General features: G+C 50.6%; 1 protein-coding gene across 1 annotated transcript; it reads left to right on the top strand.

The window, feature by feature from the left end:
* Window positions 1-2,613: 2,613 nt before the first annotated feature.
* On the top strand, window positions 2,614-19,260 carry UNKL (unk like zinc finger). The gene is made up of 5 exons (XM_029049597.1): window positions 2,614-2,697; window positions 3,751-3,960; window positions 16,140-16,316; window positions 19,060-19,193; window positions 19,250-19,260. The coding sequence occupies exons 1-5, from the start codon at window positions 2,624-2,626 to the stop codon at window positions 19,258-19,260; spliced, it is 606 nt and encodes a 201-aa protein (XP_028905430.1). The 5' UTR covers window positions 2,614-2,623.
* The last annotated feature ends 157 nt before the right edge of the window (window positions 19,261-19,417 follow it).

Here is a 19,417-nt window from a genome sequence, read left to right as displayed (position 1 = left end):
GTCACACAGCTGACAAATGGCGGAGTTGGGATTAGAACCCATGACCTCTGACTCCCAAGCCCAGGCTCTTTCCACTAAGCCACACTACTTAGCATTATCTAGGGTCGGAGGCATTAATTTTACTCTCCCCTGTGGCCAAGAGGGAGAGGGGACCGAAACCCCAAAGAGCACCGGGTGACCCCCTCAGCCTTTGCCCCGATTTGGCAAATAATAGTAATAATAATGATAATAACGGTATTTGTTATGTGCTTACTATGTGCCTAGCACTATTCAGAGAAGCAGCATGGTGTAGTGGATGGAGCCTGGGCCTGAGGGTCAGAAGGTCATGGGTTCTAATCTCAGCTCCGCCACTTGTCTGCTGTGTGGCCTTGTTTTAAGTCACTTCGCTTCCCTTCTAAGCGCTTAGTACAGTGCTCTGCACAAAGTAAGCGCTCAATAAATACGACTGACTGAATAAATCTGTAAAATGGGAATTAAAACTGAGCCTCATGCAGGAACGGGGACTGGGTCCAACCCAATTTGCTTGTATCCACCCAAGTGCTTAGTACAGTGTGGCTTAGTGGAAAGAGCCCCGGCTTAGGAGTCAGAGGTCATGGGTTCTAATCCCAGCACTACCACTTGTCAGCTGTGTGACTTTGGGCAAGTCACTTCACTGAGCCTCAGTGACCTCATCTGTAAAACGGGGATGAAGACTGGGAGTCCAACGAGGGACATCCTGATGACCTTGTATCTCCCCCAGCGCTTAGAACAGTGCTTGGCACCTAGTAAGTGCTTAACAAATAACGTTATTATTACAGTGCCTGGCACATAGTAAGCGCTTAACAAATACCATGATGATGATGATGATGGTGGCAGATATGGGGGGAGGTGTTTTTTGTGGATGTGATTTTTTAATAGTGTTTTTGAAGCGGTCACCCTGTGCTAGGCGCTGAGCTGGCCGGCGGTAGGGTGCGGGGCTGTGTGCACGTGTGTGTGTGTGGGGGGGGGCGGGGGGGGGAATGGGTGTGATGGCCGTGGGGAGCACGAGGTGGGGGGCGGGGCCTCCTGGACGGGGGGCGGGGCCTGCTCTCTGATTGGATCGTTCCAGGGGCGGGGCCTCAGGCGGTGGGCGGGGCCTCGGCAACGGACCGTTCGGATTGGGCCGTGGTCCGGCGGGGTGAAGAGAGGCGAAGTCTCCGATAGGGCCGTGGGGCTGGGGGCGTGGCCGGTTGCCTCAGCCGTATTTATTGAGCGCTCACAGGGCGCAAAGCCCTCTACGAACCGCTTGGGAGAAGGCACCGTAACCTCGGCTACAGCCAGAGGTCGTGGGTTCTAATCCCGCCTCCGCCACTTGTCTGCTCTGTGGCCTTTGGGGGAGTCACTTCACTGGGCCTCAGTTCCCTCCTCTGGAAAATGGGGATGACGATTGGGAGCCTCACGTGGGACAAGCTGGTGACCTCGTGTCCAACCCGGCGTTTAGAAGAGTGCTTGGCACAGAGTAAGCACCTAACAGATAACATTATTCTTCTTATTACGGGTGGGGGCGTGTTCCCCGGTTGTGGGGGGAGGGGTGTGGAGGGGCGTAGTCTTGGATAGAGCCGTAGGGGCAGCGTGGCTCAGTGGAAAGAGCACAGACTTGGGAGTCAGAGGTCATGGGTTCTAATCCCCGCGCCAGCTGTGTGACTGTGGGCAAGTCACTTCACTTCTCTGGGCCTTAGTGATCTCGTTTAGAAAATGGGGATTAAGACTGAACCCCACGTGGGACAACCTGATGACCTTGTATCCCTCCCAGCGCTTAGAACAGTGCCTTGCACGTAGTAGGCGTTTAACAAATGCCATCATTAGTAGTAGGGGCGTGTTTTCTGGGGGAGGGGCGGGGCCTCCCGGGTATTTGGAGAAGCAACGTGGCTCAGTGGAAAGAGCACGGGCTTTGGAGTCAGAGGTCATGAGTTCGAATCCCAGCCCTGCCCCTTGTCAGCTGGGTGACTGTGGGCAAGTCACTTCACTTCTCTGGGCCTCAGTTCCCTCATCTGTAAAATGGGGATGAAGACTGTGAGCCCCACGTGGGACCACCTGATTCCCCTGTGTCTCCTCCAGCGCTTAGAACAGTGCTCGGCACATAGTAAGCGCTTAACAAATACCAACATTATTGTTATTATTTGCCCGAGCGGGGCGTGGCCTCGTGGATAGATCCTCGAGCGGGAGCGGGGCCTCGGAGAGGGTCGCGGCCGCGGATTGGCCCGCTGGCTTGGGGGCGAGGCGCCTGATTGGCCCGCTGGGTTGGGGCGTGGCCTCCCTGTGGGTAAGGGGCGTGGCCCCCGATTGGTCCGTTGTATTGGGGCGTGGCCTCCCGGAGGGGAGGGGGCGTGGCCTCGGGGGCGTGGCCCCCGGCTCAGCCCATTGACGGGGGCGGGGGGGGGGGACGTTTTAGGATCGCGCCTTCCACGTCCGTCGTAGCGTCCTCACCCCAGCGCTCGGCCCAGTGTTCGGCTCCGACGGAGCGCCCGAGCCCTCCCGTCGATCGATGGTCGGGGAGGCGAGGGGCTTGTGGGCGTGGCCTCGAGGTGGGCGTGGTCCGGGGGGCTCCCCGTGGGGGGGGGGCGGGCCCGGCCGGCGCATGCGCGCTGCATTGTTTTGACTGAAAATGCCGTCGGTTTCGAAAGCGGCGGCGGCGCTGAGCGGGTCCCCGCCGCAGACGGAGAAGCCCACCCACTACAGGTCGGCGACCCCCACCCCGCCCCGCCCCGCCCCCCCCGATCCCGGGCCCCCAACCTCCCCCTCCCGCCCCTCCCCCGCCAACCCCGCCCCCCGGGGGGAGGGGAGAGGGAAGTGGGTGCATGCAAGCGTGCATGCAGGCGTGCCTGCATCAACGTCTGCGTGCGCCTGCCTGCATGCTTCCCTGTGCACGGATGTGCGTCGCCCGCGGGTGCTGCGGGGGGCGGGGGACTGTCTGTGTGTGCCGGGGCGGCCCCTCCCCCTTCCAACGGGCCCCGGAATGACCCTCCCCCCATCCCCGCCCCCCTAGGCCCACCCCCTCCTCCTCCTCCTCCTCCTCCTCAAGCTACAGTAGGTCGCTGTTGGTAGTAGCCATCATAATCATAATATTTAGGGGATGTGTTAAGCGGTTACTCGGTGCCTCGTTGCGTTGGGGGGAGATGCAAGGGAATCAGGTTGGACTCCCTCCCCGGTCCCACGTGGGGCCGGGGGGCTTCACCCCCGTCTTCAAGGGGAGGGACCCGAGGCCCAGAGAAGACAAGCCACCAACACAGAGTCCCCCAGCAGACAGCGGCCGAGCCGCGTTAGAACCCAGGACCTCGCGTCTCCCGGGCCCCGGCTCTGCCCACTAGACCGCACTGCTTGTAGGGTAACTGAGAGCCGGAGAAGCGGAGGGGCCGCCCCAGCGGTCGCACAGCAGACGAGGGGCTGAGCTGGGATCGGAACCCAGGACTTTCTGCCTTCCAGACCCAGGCTCTGTCCACTAGGCCACGCCGCGCGTCAGGGAACCGAGGCCCAGAGTAGCCAAGCGCCCGCCACGAGGTCCCACGGCGGCCAAGCGGCCGAGCCGGGATCAGAACCCGGGACCTCCCGCCTCCCAGGCCCCGGTTTTATCCAGAGGCCGCACTGCTCGTCAGGTAACCGAGGCCCAGAGTAGCCAAGCGCACGTCACGAGGTCCCCCGGCAGACAAGCTGCCGAGCCCGGGCTCCGTCGGCTAGTCCGGGGCGCGGGAGGTCGTCGTCGACGGCCGGCTGACGCCTGGGCCGCCCCCGCAGGTACCTGAAGGAGTTCCGCACGGAGCAGTGCCCCCTCTTCCTCCAGCACAAGTGCGCCCAGCACAGGCCCTTCACCTGTTTCCACTGGCACTTCCTCAACCAGCGACGCCGCAGACCCATCCGCAGGCGCGACGGCACCTTCAACTACAGCCCCGACGTCTACTGCGCCAAATACGACGAGACCACGGGCGTCTGCCCCGCCGGAGATGGGTGAGCGGCCGAGCGCCGGCCCCGGGCTTCGCCTGCCGGAGGGCAGGCCTCTGGACGAGGCGCGCGGGAGAGGGCGGCGTAATTCTCGTAATGGTGGTATTTGTGAAGCGCTTACTACGGGCCGGGCACCGCGCTAAGCGCCGGGGTGGATCCAAGCAAATCGGGCTGGACGCGGTCCCTGTCCCACCTGGGGCTCACCGTCTACATCCCCATTTTCCGGACGAGGGAACTGAGGCCCAGGAAGCGAAGTGACTTGCCCAGAGTCACCAGCGGGTAAGTGGCGGAGCCAGGATTAGAACCTGTGATGTTCTGACTCCCAGGCCCGGGCTGTGTCTCCACTATGCTGTACTGCTTCTATAGCGCTAGGCGTTTAGTACAGTGCTTTGCAGACAGTAAGCACTCAATAAATGCGACTGAATGAACAGGAGAATTAATCAGTCGATGATATTTATCAGGTGCCTGCTATGTGCGGAACACTTTACTGAGCACTGGGGAGAGGATGGTGCAAGAGACTGAGCCCATAGTGAGCTGATAGTCTAGGAGTGCTGTCTTCTAGACTGGAAACTCGTTGTAGACAGGGATTGGGTCTACCACCCGGCGCTTAGTACAGTGCCGGGCATATAGTAAGCGTTTAACAAGCATTATTATTAAAGAGAAGCAGCATGGCATAGTGAATGGAACGCAGGCTTGGGAGTCAGAAAGTCATGGGTTCTAATCCCGGCTCTGTCGCTTGTCTGCCGGGGGACCTTGGGCTAGTCACTTCACTTCTCTGGGCCTCAGTTCCCTCCTCTCTAAAATGGGGATTGGAGACTGTGAGCCCCACATGGGACGGGGAGTGGGTCCAATCCGATTCGCTTGGATCCACCCTGGTGCTTAGTAGGGGGCCTGGCACATAGTAAGCGCTTGACAAATACCACAGTCAGTCAGGTCATTGTGGATGGGTACTGTGTCTACCAACTCTGTTCTGTTGTTATATTGTACTCTCCTAAAGCATTGAATACAGTGCTGTGCACCCAATAAGCTTGTTGTGGGCCGGCATTGTGTCTACCAACTGCTTATTCATTTATTCGATCGTATTTATTGAGCACTTACTATATGCAGAGCACTGTACTAAGCGCTTGGAATGTACAATTCGATACTGCTATAGTGAACTCTCCTAAAGTGCTTAATACAGCGCTCTATACCCAGTAAGCTCATTGCGGGCAGGCATCGTGTCTACCAAATCTGTTAAATCGTTCTCTCCTAAAGTGCTTCGTACAGTGCTCAGCACACAGTAAGCACTCAATAACTACAACTGATGGATTGAGAAGATCATCCATCAGTGGGATGTAATGAGCACTTAGCGTGTGCTCAGTTCTGAACTGAGCACTTGGGAGAGTACAGGGCAACAGAGAAGCAGCGTGGCTTAGTGGCCTGGGAGTCAGAAGGACCTGGGTTCTAATCCCACAGTACCGCGTCTCCGTTCTGTGACCTTGGGCAAGTCGCTTCACTTCTCTGGGCCTCAGTTCCCTCAACTGTAAATTGGGGATTAAGTCCGTGTAAGCCCCATGAGGGGCAACAGACCATGTCCAAGTTGATTAATTCATCTCTACCCCAGCGCTTAGAACAGTGCCCGGCACATAGTAAGCACTTAGTCTAAATGGGGGACTGAGTTTTCTGCGAGCCTGTCATTGGGCAGGGATTGTATCTATCTGTTGCCAAATTGTACATTCCAAGTGCTTAGTACAGTGCTCTGCACATAGTAAGCGCTCAATAAATACTATTGAATGAATGAAAATACCATAATAAAAACACTAAACCAAAATCTGTTGTATTGGACTCTCCCAAGAGCTTAGCACAGTGCTCCGCACACAGTAAGCGGTCAATAAATACTGTTGATAGATTGATTAAGGGCCTGGAATTGCCCTCACTTTCCCATTTTCCCCACCGTCATTTTGATCATCACACTGCTCGAGCTTTTCCACCCGAGGTGTGGGAGAAAACCGTAAATGAAAATGTTTCAGCAGTTGAAAATCTGTTTGATTTTTCAGGTTTCCCGGTTCTAGAACGAACGGATGCTTTTAATTTCAAAATGCAGAGAGGCAGGGTAGTTCTTAAAGACTGGAAACTTTCTGTGACAGTTTGGGCTTTTAAGTTGGCTCCTTGGAGGAGAATGGTGAGAACAGGGTGGTGGGAATTTTTCCACGTTATGCAATGAGTGTGTGTTATTTTTAAGAATGATACTATGTTAAAAATAATTGTTCTTCGCTGTGTACAAGCACAATTGGAAGCTATTTTTTCCCCCCCTCGAGTCAGTAATGGGTTTAACGACTTCACATCTCTCCACCACGCTTTTTAGTGAGCACTGAAGGGGAGAAAAATCATTTTAACATTCACTTTTGGTTGATGTTATGCGAAGTGGGGGGGAGGATGAATCTTTAAATTTTTTTCACTAGATCGGGTACCCTGATTAAAATCACATTTCGCCTAGTAAAACGTGTCGGTAAAGTCTCTGCTGCCTTGGGTGTCCGTGGTCAGTGGATTATTTATTTATAATTCAAAGTGCCCTACCGCTGGTGAGAGTACAGAATTGGAGAGAGATCTTTGGTCGCAGCTTGTTTTTGGAAACTTGAAAGGATTTTCTTATGATGTAGAAAACGACTCCCACTTTGGAAGCTGACAAACTTTTTTACTTTTTTTAAAAAATTCTGTTTAGTCGCCAAAATAGTAATAATGATGTTACTATGTGCCAAACACTGTCCTAGACACTGGGGTAAATACAGGATAACCAGGCCGACCCAGTCCCTGTCGCATGTGGGGCTCCCAGTCTGAGGAGGAGGGAGAATGGGTCTTGAATCCCCATTTTACAGATGAGGAAACCGAGGCGCAGGTCAGTTAAGGGACTTGCCCAAAGTCACACAGCGGGCAAGTAGCAGAGTCAGGATTAGAACTCAGGTCCTCTGGTTTCCAGGCCCTAGCTCTTTTCCTTTAGCCACACTGCTTGATGCTATTTGATAGTAGTTTTACTAGATTTTAATACTAGAAGTAATCTAGTAGTATCAATAGATGGTAAGATTTTTTTTCCCCCTGTGGTATTTGTTAAGCATTTACTCTCTGCCGGGTACTGTACTAAGCGCCGGGGTAGATACAAACTAATCGGGTTGAACTTAGTCCATGTCCCACGAAGGGCTCACAGTCTTAATCCCCATTTTACAGATAAGGTATCCGAGGCCCAGACAAGCAGAATGACTCGCCCAAGGTCACACAGCAGGCGAGCGGTGAAGCCAAGATTAAAATTCAGGTCCTTCCACCACCCAGGCCTGTGCCCTTTCCACTAGGCTGCACAGCTTCCAGTTGTTGCCAGTAGGGTTTATGTCTGCCAACTCTATTGTCCTCTCCCAAGCATTTAGGACAGTGCTCTGCACACAGAGCATTTATTGTATCACTGTGCAGTTCAGTGCTCTGCACTCAGCGGCATTTATTGAGCACCTTATGCATGCAGAACACTGTACTAAGTACTTGAGAATACAGTTTATTCATTCCATCATATTTATTGAGCGCTTACTGTGTGCAGACACTGTTCTAAGCTCTAGGGAGACTGCAGTACAACAGAATTGGAGACATGATCTGTGTACAAGCAGCATGGCTCAGTGGAAAGAGCCTGGGCTGAGGAGTCAGAGGTCATGGGTTCAAATTCCGGCTCAGCCACTTGTCAGCTGTGTGACTTTGGGCAAATCACTTCACTTCCCTGGGCCTCAGTTGCCTCACATGTAAAATGGGCATTAAGACTGTGAGCCCCATGTGGGACAACCTGATCACCTTGTATCCTTCCCAGTGCTTAAACAGTGCTTTGCACATAGTAAGCGCTTAACAAATGCCATCATTATTATTACAAGGAGCTTACATTTAGAGGGGGAGACAGGTTAATATCAATAAATAAATTATGGATATGTATATAAGTATCGGTGGAGTGAATATCAAGTGTCTAAGTGTTACAGAAGGGAGAGGGAGTAGGGGATTTGAGGGCTTCGTTGGGGAAGGCCTCCTGGAGGAGGTGTACTTCGAATAAGGCTTGGAAGGATGGGGAGAGCGATCCTGTCGGATATGAAAGGGGATGGCGCTCCAGGCAAGAGGTCAGCGGTGAGAGGAAGGGACGGCAAGGTGGGGTCGGCATCTGAGGAGCGGAGCGCGCAGGCTGGGGTGGGTTAAGACCCCGGTTAGGTTTGGGGCTGGGACCTAGGTGTTATTTCATGGATTGTTGGTGGCATGGTTGGTGGACATCGGCGACTTGATTCATTGACCTTTGGGCCCTGCTTTTAGATCATTTATATCTGGATTTTGCCAGTCACTCCTCAGTCCTTCTAGTTGTTTCCAAGGAACACAACAGGAATAGGAATTTAGTTCAGTGCTCTGCACACGGTAAGCGCTCAACGGATACAATTTATGAATAGGCTTTTCTGATTCTTCCATCAGTGGTAGTTACCGAGCACTTAAGATCAGCAGAGGAATGAACGAGGCATTTGGAAGACTAGGGTAGAGTTAGACACAGCCCCTGCCTTCAAGACGTTTACAGTCTCAAATTCCTCTCCTCCATTTCTCACCTTGACCCCCTCCAGTTTGGCTTCCGTCCCCTTCACTCCACAGGAACCGCCCTCTGTATGGTCACCAGTGATCTCCTTCTCACCAGATCCAACAGCCCCTACTCCATCCTAATCCTCCTCTACCTCTCAGCTGCCTTCCACCCTGTCGACCACCCCCTTCTCCTGGAAATGTTATCCAGCCTTGGCTTTGCTGACACTGTCCTCTTCCGGTTCTCCTCCTATCTCTCCGGCTATTAGTTCTCAGTCTCTTTCGCGGGGTCCTCCTCTGCCTCCCACCCCCCTAACTGTGAGCATCCCTCAAGGCTCAGTTCTGGGTCCCCTTCTATTCCCCATCGACAGCCACTCCTTTGGAGAACTCATTCGCTCCCGTGGCTTCAACTACCATCTCTGTGCGAATGATACGAATATCTCCGAATAGCCCTGAGCACTCTCCCTTTCTCCAGTCTCACATCTCCTACTGCCTTCAAGACATCTCTACTTGGATGTCCTCCGGTCACCTCAAACTTAACATATCCAAAACTGAATTCCTTATCTTCCCACCCAAACCCTGTCCTCCCCATCATCGTAGACGGCACCACCATCCTTCCCATCTCACTAGCCCATAACCTTGGCTTTATCCTGAACTTCCCTCTCTCATTCAACCCACATATTCAATCCATCATTAAATCCTGTTGGTCCCACCTTCACAACATCAATAAAATCTCCCCTTTCCTCTCCAACCAAATTGCTATCGTGTTAATACAATCACTCATCCTATCCCGCCTGGATGTCTGCAGCAGCCTCCTTGCTAACCTCCCAGCCTCCTGTCTCTCCCCACTCCAGTGCAAACATCATTCTGCTGCCCGGATCATTTTTCTACAGAAATGTTCAGGCCCTGTTTCCCCACTCAAGAACCCCTAGTGGTTGCCCATCCACCTCCGTGTCAAACAGAACCCCCTCACTGTTGGCTTTAATGCAGTCCATCCCCTTGCCCCCTCCTACCTCATCTCACTACTCTCCTTCTCCAACCCAGCCCACACCCTTCGCTCCTCTAATGCCAACCTTCTCACTGTACCTCCATCTCATCTATCTCATCGCCGACCCCCTTGCCCACGTCCCGCCTCTGGCCTGGAAGGCCCTCCCTCCTTAAATCCCACAGACAATGACTGCCCCCTGCTTTGAAGCCTTATTGAAGGCCCATCTCCTCCAGGAGGCCTTCCCTGACTAAGTCCCCCCTTTCCTCTTCTCCCACTCCCTTCTACGTCGCCCTGACTTGCTCCCTTTGTTCCTCCCCCTCTCAGCCCCACAGCACTTTTGCCCAGATCTGTCATTTATTTATATTAACTTCCGCCTCCCCCGCCCCCAGTAGACTGTAAACTCATTGTAGGCAGGGAATATTGTATTGTGGTGGTGTATCGAACTCTCCCAAGCGCTTAATACAGTGCTCTGCACACAGTAAGCCCTCAGTAAATATGACTGAATGAATGAAGGTTAAGGTTTGGGTGTTTTAAAAATGATTAGTGGGTCTGTATTTCATTCTGCTCTTTTTAATTTTTTGTCACAGTGCTATGCATTGAGTGTCCCTTTTGGGCAATGCACTGTATTGGGAGCCCGGGAAGTACAAAATAAAGAAGTGACAGGTTCCCTGCTCATAAGCCGACTTCCTAACGTAGGACACAAACAAAAAATATTGGCAGCTAGAGAGGTCAAAGTGAACAATAATAATAATGATGTATAATAATCTACAATCTATACTGTATATAGAGAGAAGCGGCATGGCAGAGTGGACAGAGTATGAGCCCGGGAGTCTGAAGGTCATGGGTTCTAATCTTGGGTCTGCCACTTGTCGGCTGCAAGACCTTGGGCAAGACACTTCACTTCTCTGGGCCTCAGTGACCTCAGTCTGTAAAATGGGGATTGAGACTGAGCCTATGTGAGACAGGGATTGTGTCCAACCCGATTAGTTCGTATCTACCTTGGCGCTTAGTACAGTGCCAGACACATACTAAGCACTCAACAAAGACCACAATTTATACATATATATATATATATAAAAACATATATATGTAAATAAATATATAAAACTTTGTCGAGTGGGCCATGAGTTGCCCTGAAGAAAAGCTTTTATAAAAATATAACTTTTTACTCAATAAGACCATAACCATAATGAATGGATAAAATAAGGGGGAGAAGAGCAGGGCCTAGAGGTGGAAGCACGGGGCTGGGAATCGGGAGGCTTGGGATCAAGTCTCAGCTTAGCTACTGGCCCTCTGGGTGACCTTGGGCAGTCAGTTGCCCTCTTTGGGCCACAGTTTTCTCTTCTGTAAAATGGGGCTAAGATACCTGTTCTCCCCACCTCTTTGACAGTAAGTCCAGGCTCGGGCAAGGACTATGTTCGATCTGATTGTCTTATATTTACTTCAGTGCTTAGCACAGTGGTTTGGAACAGAATAAGCATTTGATAAGTATTATTATGTATATAGATATGTATACATTCACACGTATCTGTATCTATAGCTATATCTACCTATCTATAGCTCTCTCTCTCTCTGTCTCTGTCAAATGATGATGGAATTTGTTAAGCACTTACTATGTGCCAGGAACTGTACTAAGCACTGGAGTGGATACAAGCAAATCGGGCTGGACACGCTCCCATTCCATATGGGGCTCACAGTGTGTGTCTGTCTATATATAATAACCTAATGGAGTTTTGGTTTGAATTCTGTCTTTCACTAGACATCTCAAGGGCTTTTGTCTACTAATTGCAACATTTTCGATTAGAAAACTCCCTCCTCTTTTCTGCTACCAATCAGTGACATTTATTGAGCTCTTACTGTGTGCAGAGCACTGGATTGAGCACTTGGGAGAGTATAATACTACAGAGTGGTGGATTTGTTCCCTGTCTACAATGAGCTTTAAATCTCAAGAGGAGTTTACAGATTAGAATTTCCTTGTTCTGAGTTAAGATTGTGAAACTCTGAATTTTTTTCACCCCAACTGGAGGAGAAGGACATTGATAAAGGGCTGGTGTTCATTCCTAGAATCACATTTGTAGTCCAGTCTTTTTGTTTAAATGTCCTGCTTGGTTGTTTTGTTTGTTTTAAGTGGTATTTAAGTGCGTGCTATGTGCCAAGGTGATCAGTTTGAACACAGTCCCTGTCCCATATAGGGACCTTGGTCTTAATCCCCATTTTGCAGATGAGGGAACTGAGGCACAGAGAAGCAATGTGACTAGCCCAAGGTCAGACATTTGGAAGAGCTGAGATTAGAACCCAGGTCCTTCTCACCCCCAGGTCCGGGTGATGAGTCTGGGTTCTTTTGTAGCCCAGGGGATCAGTGGAGTAACCAAGCAGATTCTGACAAGGGCGAGTAAATAAAAATAATGGTGGCAGTTGCTAAGCGTTTACTCCCTGTTAACCTAATACTCCCTGTATTAGGTGCTGAGGTAGATGCAAGATAATCAGGTTGGACAGACACAGTCTTCTTCCCTCAGGGCTCACACATTCTACCTTGAAAATCTTTAGGACCCATAAGGCAGTTTTAAAAATGCTCATTTCACACTTTCTAACTTAACAGTATATGCAGAATAATAACGCTGCATATCTGTAGAATCTTTCCTTTTTCCAAAATGTTTCCATATCCATTATCTCTTTTTTCCCCCTCCTCACATTCTGATACCCTTAATAAGGACGATGGTATTGGTGAAGCGCTTACTGATCTTTTGGATCGATGGCACTTACTGAGCACTTACTGTATGCAGAGCACCGAATTAAGTGCTTGGGAGAATACTATATAACAGAGTTGATTGACACACTTCCTGACCACGACAAGCTTACAGTCTAGAGGGAGGGAATGTTCATACAGTAGCCAAACGCTCAGTTCCAGTTGGTCTCCCAGGATTCTTGCAGGGCCAGTGGAGAATCCCGGCTCTGCCACTTGTATGCTATGTGGCCTTGGGCAAGTCACCTCACTTCTCCGTGCCTTAGTGACCTCACCTGTAAAATGGGAATTGAGACTGTGAACCCCTCGCAGAACAGAGACTGTCCAACCTGATTTGCTTTTATCCCCCCCAGCGCTTAATAGTAATAATGGTAGTTGTTAAGCATTTACTGTGTGCCAGACACTGTAGTAAGCACTGGGGTGGATACAAGGAAATTGGGTTGGACACAGTATCTGGCACATAGTAAGTGCTTAACAGATACCACAGTTATTATTAATATCTCGGAGAGGGAGAAATTATTTTTAGGAAAGGGAGGCCATTTCCTTTCTACCAGACTTCTTCTTCTTCCTCTTCTCCCCACCCTGCTGCCTCCTTCCCTAACGCCACCCTTCCAAGCAACCCACGATATAGCCACTAGGTCCTCTGCAGGTAAGAGGTAAGAATAATAATAAAAACCGTGGTCTTTGATAAGGGCTTATTAGGTGCCAAGCACTGTGCTAAAGACAGGTCAATACACGATAATCAGGTGTCACGTGGGGTTCACAGTCTAAATAGGGAGAACGGGGATTGAGCCCCCATTTTGCTGGTGAGGGAACTGAGGCACGAGGCGTTGTGACTTTTTTTCAAGTTTCATTTTTTGGGGTACTTGTTAGTGCCCACTTTATTAAGCGCTTGGGGTTGGCACAAGCTAATCAGGTTAGACACAGCCCATGTCCCACATGTCAGTCCCGTTCATTCAGTCAATCAGTCAGTCGTATTTATTGAGCGCTTACTGTGTGCAGAGCACTGCACTAAGCGCTTGGAAAGGACAATTCGGCAACAGATAGAGACCAGTCCTATCCAACAACGGGCTCACAGTCTAATAATAATAATAATGTTGGTATTTGTTAAGCGCTTACTATGTGCAGAGCACTGTTCTAAGCGCTGGGGTAGACACAGGGGAATCAGGTTGTCCCACGTGGGGCTCACAGTCTTAATCCCCATTTTACAGATGAGGGAACTGAGGCACAGAGAAGTTAAGTGACTCGCCCACAGTCACACAGCCGACAAGTGGCAGAGCTGGGATTCGAACTCATGAGCCCTGACTCCAAAGCCCGTGCTCTTTCCACTGCGCCACGCTGAAGGGGGAGATGGACAACAAAACTAAACAAGTAGACAGGCATCAGTAGCGTCCAGATAGATGAATAGAATTATAGATATGTCCACATCATTAATAAAATAGAGTAATAAATATGTTTAAATCTACACAAGTGCTGTGGGGCAGGGAAGGGGGTAGAGCAGAGAAGGGAGTAGGGGCGATGGGGAGGGAAGGAGGAGCAGAGGAGAAGGGGGGCTCAAGTCCTCTGACTCCCAAACCTGGGCTTTATCCACTAGGCCATGCTGCTTCTCAGGTTTCCCCAGCCTGGGAACTTCCATGATCGGGATGGAAGAACTTCTTCCCCCACATCTCTTCATTTTCTCCTTATTCTTTAACCCCTGGCCTTTTCTGGGAAATCATTTTGAAGTGTTTAGTAGACATTTACTCTCTGCCAAGCGCTGCACTAGAATGCCGGGATGGAACCAAGGAACCAGCTCAGACCCCAACACCTTTTAGATCAGCAAGCTTAACCTGAATCACTGAGAAAATTGAGTAGATTCCCCAACCTCCTGGCCCCTCCTAAGGGCCAACGAAGGTTTGCAGGGCGTGTGTTACCCCATTGTGGCTGTGGTTAATATTTTCTCTGCAGGCTTTGTTTCTTCTTTTTATCACCTCTTAATGGGAACCGAACCCAGGCCTCGGGGAATGGTGGTGGAAATATTGGAGAGATGAAGAGTTCTTTCTTTTTTAGTCCCTTTTGGGGGTTAGTCCAAATTCAGTATCTTCAGTATCTTTTGTGAAATGCTGGTGTCTCTCCAAGGATTGGATGAGCTGTTGAGAAAGGGGGGGGGGGGCAAGGAAACTCATAAGTCTTTGCGTTCTTAGAAAGCAGTTGTGTCCGTGATGGACTTTCTGGAGGCCTAAAATAGATTTTATGGTTTCTACGTTAGGATTACTTCATTTCTGGCTATTGTTACCTTGCGGAGCTGTATTAAAGAATGCCTTTTAGTGCCAGAGGTTATCAGTAGTTCAATCGGGCACCACCTATTTGCAGAGCACTTTATTGAGGGTTTTTTTTAAATGGTATTTGTTCAGGGTTTTCCCCTTACTCTGTGGCAGGCACTGTACTAAACGCTAGGGTAGATACAAGCTCCTCAGGTTGGACACCACAGCCTCTGTCCCCCCTAGGGCTCAGAGTCTTAATCCCCATTGTGTGTGTGTGTGTGTTTGTGTATGTGTCCACCTTCCTTGGTTGTTTGCATGCGTTGGTGTGTCTGCCTCCCTGGTTTTGTGTGTGTATGTCCGTCTCCCTGGTTGTATGTGTGGGTGTATCAACCGCCCTAGTTGTGTGTGTTTGTGGTCACCTCCCTGGCTCCCTGTAAACTTGTTTCCCCCCCCACCAAGCCTTGTGCACCCCTCCCCAGCCAGGATGAAAAATGGCCCCTCCTGGGACCCCTCTGGCCGCTCCCCTGGATGGGGAACTTGAGTGAAGTGAGTGAACTTGCCCGAGTGAGTGACTTGAGTGAAGTGACTTGCCCGAGGTCACCCAGCAGTCAAAGATTAGACCCCAGGACCCCATGACCTTCTGACTCCCAGGCCCGTGCTCTGTCTACTATGCTAGAATCATTCCATCATATTTCAGTGTCATATTTATTGAGCACTTACTGGGTGCAGAGCACTGTTCTGAGTGCTTGGAAGGTAGAGTACAGCAATCAAGAGAGCCAATCCCTACTCTTGGCGGGCTTGGCGGGTTAGATAAGGTCTCTGCCCTCAAGAAGCTTGCAGACCGTAGGGGGAGAGAGGCATTAGAATAAGTGACAGACAGGGGCAGCAGTAGAATAGCCGGAGGTAATATGGACATAAAATCTGTGGGGCCACAGGGGTCGGGGGTGGGGAGGCCAATTCCAAGAGCGCAGGTACTCAATGACCCGGCACTGCTTCATCTCGATCCATCTCTGGGATCTGAGTCATTCAGAAACTTTTACGGTGAGCTAAGCAGGAAAGTAACTTTATTTTTTCAAACTATTTCAGGATGAGACTTTCCTTCTCGTGGAGAACAGATGTCATTCATTCAGTCATGTTTATCGAGCGCTTACTGTGTGCAGAGCGCTGTCCTAAGCGCTTGGAAAGTACAGTTGGGCAACAGATAGAGACAATCCCTTCCCAACAACGGGCCTCACAGACTAGAAGGGGGAGACGGGCCTCACAGACTAGAAGGGGGAGACGGACAATAAAACAAAACAAGTAGACAGGCATCAATAGCATCAAAATAGAGAAATAGGATTAGGCATATATACACATCATGAATAAAATAGAATAATAAATATGTACATAGATACACAAGTCCTGTGGGGAAGGGGGTAGAGCAGAGAGAGGGAGTAGGGGTGGAGGAGAGGAGGAGCAGAGGCAAGGGGGGCTCAGTCTGGGAAGGCCTCCTGGAGGAGTTGAGCTTTTCAACATATCTTGGTTCTGCCAAGAAGGGAAGGTTAAATACGTTTATCGGATTGATGGCTGAATACGATATTCTGAAGTAGTGGATGTGAATGTGATATTGTAATTTTCTGTGTTGTTTTCTTCCCGTCCCCCTTCCCATGTATTTCAGCTGCCCTTATTTACATCGGACAACTGGGGACACAGAGAGAAAATATCATCTCCGCTATTACAAGACCGGCACGTGTATCCATGAAACAGATGCCCGTGGGCACTGCATGAAAAATGGATTCCACTGTGCGTTTGCCCACGGCCCGCTGGACTTGCGACCGCCGGTCTATGATATAAGGTAAGTCCTTTCCCCATTCAACTTGTTCCACCACTGAGACGTCTAATGAGAAGATTTTTCGACTCCAGGACCCCTAAATGAATCTAATTTTCCAGGCGCTCGCTGAGAGGCAGCATGGCTTAGCAGGTAGAGCATTGGCCTGGGAGTCATATGGTCCTGGGTTCTAATTCTGGCTCCACTGCTGGGGTAGGTACAAGGTCATCAGGTTGCCCCATGTGGGGCTCACATTCTTAATCCCCATTTTACAGATGAGGGACCTGAGGCATAGGGAACTGAAGTAACTTGCCCAGAGTCACACAGCTGATGAGCGGCGGAGTGGAGATTAGAACCCACAACCTCTGACTCCCAAGCCCGGGCTCTTGCCACTAAGCCACATTATAAGCGCTTAATACAGTGCCCTGCACCCAGTAAGCACTGAATAAATACAGCTAAATGAATGAATGAAAGAACTGTACTGAGTGCCAGGGTAGATACAAAATAAGTAGGTTGGACTCGGTCCCTGCCCGCCGTGGGCCTCATAGCTTAAGAGGGCTGAAGAACAGGTGGGTGGGGAATATTTGGAGGAACCGAACCTAACCAAGCCCTGGGACAGACAATTATCTGACACTTACGCTCCCCCCCTTCAAAGCCTTACTGAAGGCCCATCTCCTCCCAGAGGCCTTCCCTGACTACGCCCGTTTCCTCTTCTCCCACTCCCTTCTGTGTACCCTGACTTGCTCCCTTCATTCATCCGCCCCTGCCCCACAGCACTGATGTCCCTGTCTGTCATTTCTATTCATGTCTGTCTCCCCTCTCTAGACTGTAAGCTCATTGCGGTCAGGGACTGTGTCTGTTTATTGTTCTAGCATACTCTCCCAAGCGTTCAGTACAGCACCCTACACACAGTAAGTGCTTAATAAATCCCATTGATGGATTGCATCATACCGCTCTTCCCCCCTCCCATAAAATCTAGCATAGGACCGGGTCTTCTTAGCTTGGGGGTGGCTTCTTCCCTTCACACATCTCCAAGAATCACAAAGAATTAGAAGCCACTGACTGGTTGCCTTTCATTTTTTTTCCCTCCCCACCCGCTTCCATACGGATGACTAAGAATCATGTCTGTTTCCATCGGTTGTGGGATTTTCGGTTTCTCTATGTTCCCGGGGCACGTTTTATCTTTAATATCCTAGTGGCGATTTCACAAAAGCACAGCGGGTTCAACGGAACCCAGTGTCCTCAGAGTTTGTAGGAGCCTGTCGTGACGCTTGCACACGTGAAAAACGGGGGATGTCGAGGCTTTGTCGGCCCCCCCGACGTCAGATACGCCTCCCGATCTAAGCCGCAGAATACGCTCTCCTGAGCGCTCGGTATACTGCTCTGCACCCCGTAAGCGCTCGGTAAATACGACGGAATGGATGATGGCCCGGTGAAGCAAATAATCGAGTTTTGGGATCGCTTTTGTCCAGCTGGGACCAGCTTTGGTTTGCACGTTTAATTATCCTCCAGCCTGGAACGCTCTCCCTCCTCACATCTGACAGACAATGACTCTCCCTCCCTTCAAAGCCATATTGAAGGCCCATCTCCTCCAAGAGGCCTTCCCTGACTAAGCCCTCCTTTCCTCTTCTCCCACCCCCTTCCGCATCACCCTGATTTGCTCCCTTTATTCATCCTCCCCTCACTCAGCCCCACAGCACTTATGTATGTATCTGTCATTTATTTCTTTTATTGTCTATCTCCTCCTCTAGACTGTAAGCTCACTGTGAGCTGGAAACGTGTCTGTTATGTTGTTGTATTGTCCTCTCCCAAGTGCTTAATACAGAACTCCGCACACAGTAAGCGCTCAGTAAATACGATTGACTGATCGACTGTTTTCCCCTGTAGATTGTAAGCTCCTTGTGGGCAGGGATCCAAGTACAGGCTCTATTGTATTGGACTCTCCCACAAGCGCTTCTTAGAGTGCTCTTCATGGGGTGAGCGCTCAATAGCTATTACTGTTTGATTGATGGACTGAAGGAGCTTACAGTCCAATGTGTGTACAAGCTCTATTGTATTGCACTCTTCTCCCAGTGCTTAGTACTGAGTTCTGCGTAGGGTAAGCAAGAAGCAACGTGGCTTAATGAGAAGTAGCATGGCTGAGTGGAAAGAGCCCAGGCCTGGGAGTCAGAGGGGCCTGGGTTCTCATCTTGAAGCTGCCCTGTGACCTGGGGCAAATCACTTCACTTCTCCATACCTCAGTTACCTCTTCTGGAAAATGGGGGTTCAGTCAATCATTCTTATTGAGCAGAGCACTGTACTAAACGCTTGGGAGAGTACAATATAACAGACACATTCCCTGCCCACTGCGAGCTTACAGTCTAGAGCGGGAGACAGACATTAATGTAATTGAAGCAGCGTGGTCTAGTGGCAAGAGCAGGGGCTTGGGAGTCCGAGGACGTGGGTTCTAATCCCAGCTCCGCCACCTGTCTGCTCTGTGACCTTGGGCAAGTCACTTCTCTGTGCCTCGGTTGCCTCATGGATAAAATAGGGATTTTAAAATAGTGTGAGCCTGCTGTGGGACAGGGACTGTGTCCAACCTGTTAAACGTGTATCCACCCCAGTGCTTAGAGCAGTGCCTGGCACATAGTAAGCGCTTAACAAATACCATAACACAAGTGCCCAATAAATACCATCCATGGATTGATTCCACTAGGCCATACCATCTCTTCCCATTCTCCCCCCCATCGAGGTGGACGTATTCAAGATCCGTTTGCCTCTTCGGTTCTAGGGAACTTCAGGCCCAGGAAGCCTTACAGAATGGCCAGCTGGGCAGCAGCGAGAGCCCCCCGGACCTGCAGCCCGGAGTCCTAGCGAGCCAAGCGATGATCGAGAAAATCGTCGGAGAGGACCCCCGCTGGCAAGGTAATGCCCGCCCTCCCTGGTTGAGGATCCCACTCTCTGTGCCTGCATTACCTCAGTCATGCTGTGACGAACGGAACTGTAGCCTGGAAGCTCGTCGTGAGCAGGGGGAATGTGTCTGTCGGTTGTTGTCACTGATGGTTCTGGCCACTTGCTCATTTACACAGCCTTGTGTATTTCTTCAAACCATCCCTCTTTTCTTTTAGGGATTTATTCTCCCTCCTCTT

This window comes from Ornithorhynchus anatinus, chromosome 21 (genome assembly GCF_004115215.2).
Source record: "Ornithorhynchus anatinus isolate Pmale09 chromosome 21, mOrnAna1.pri.v4, whole genome shotgun sequence".
NCBI classification, from domain to species: Eukaryota; Metazoa; Chordata; class Mammalia; order Monotremata; family Ornithorhynchidae; genus Ornithorhynchus; species Ornithorhynchus anatinus.
The sequence above is the reverse complement of the archived record's forward strand: the minus strand, read 5'-3'. Positions and strand labels throughout refer to the sequence as shown.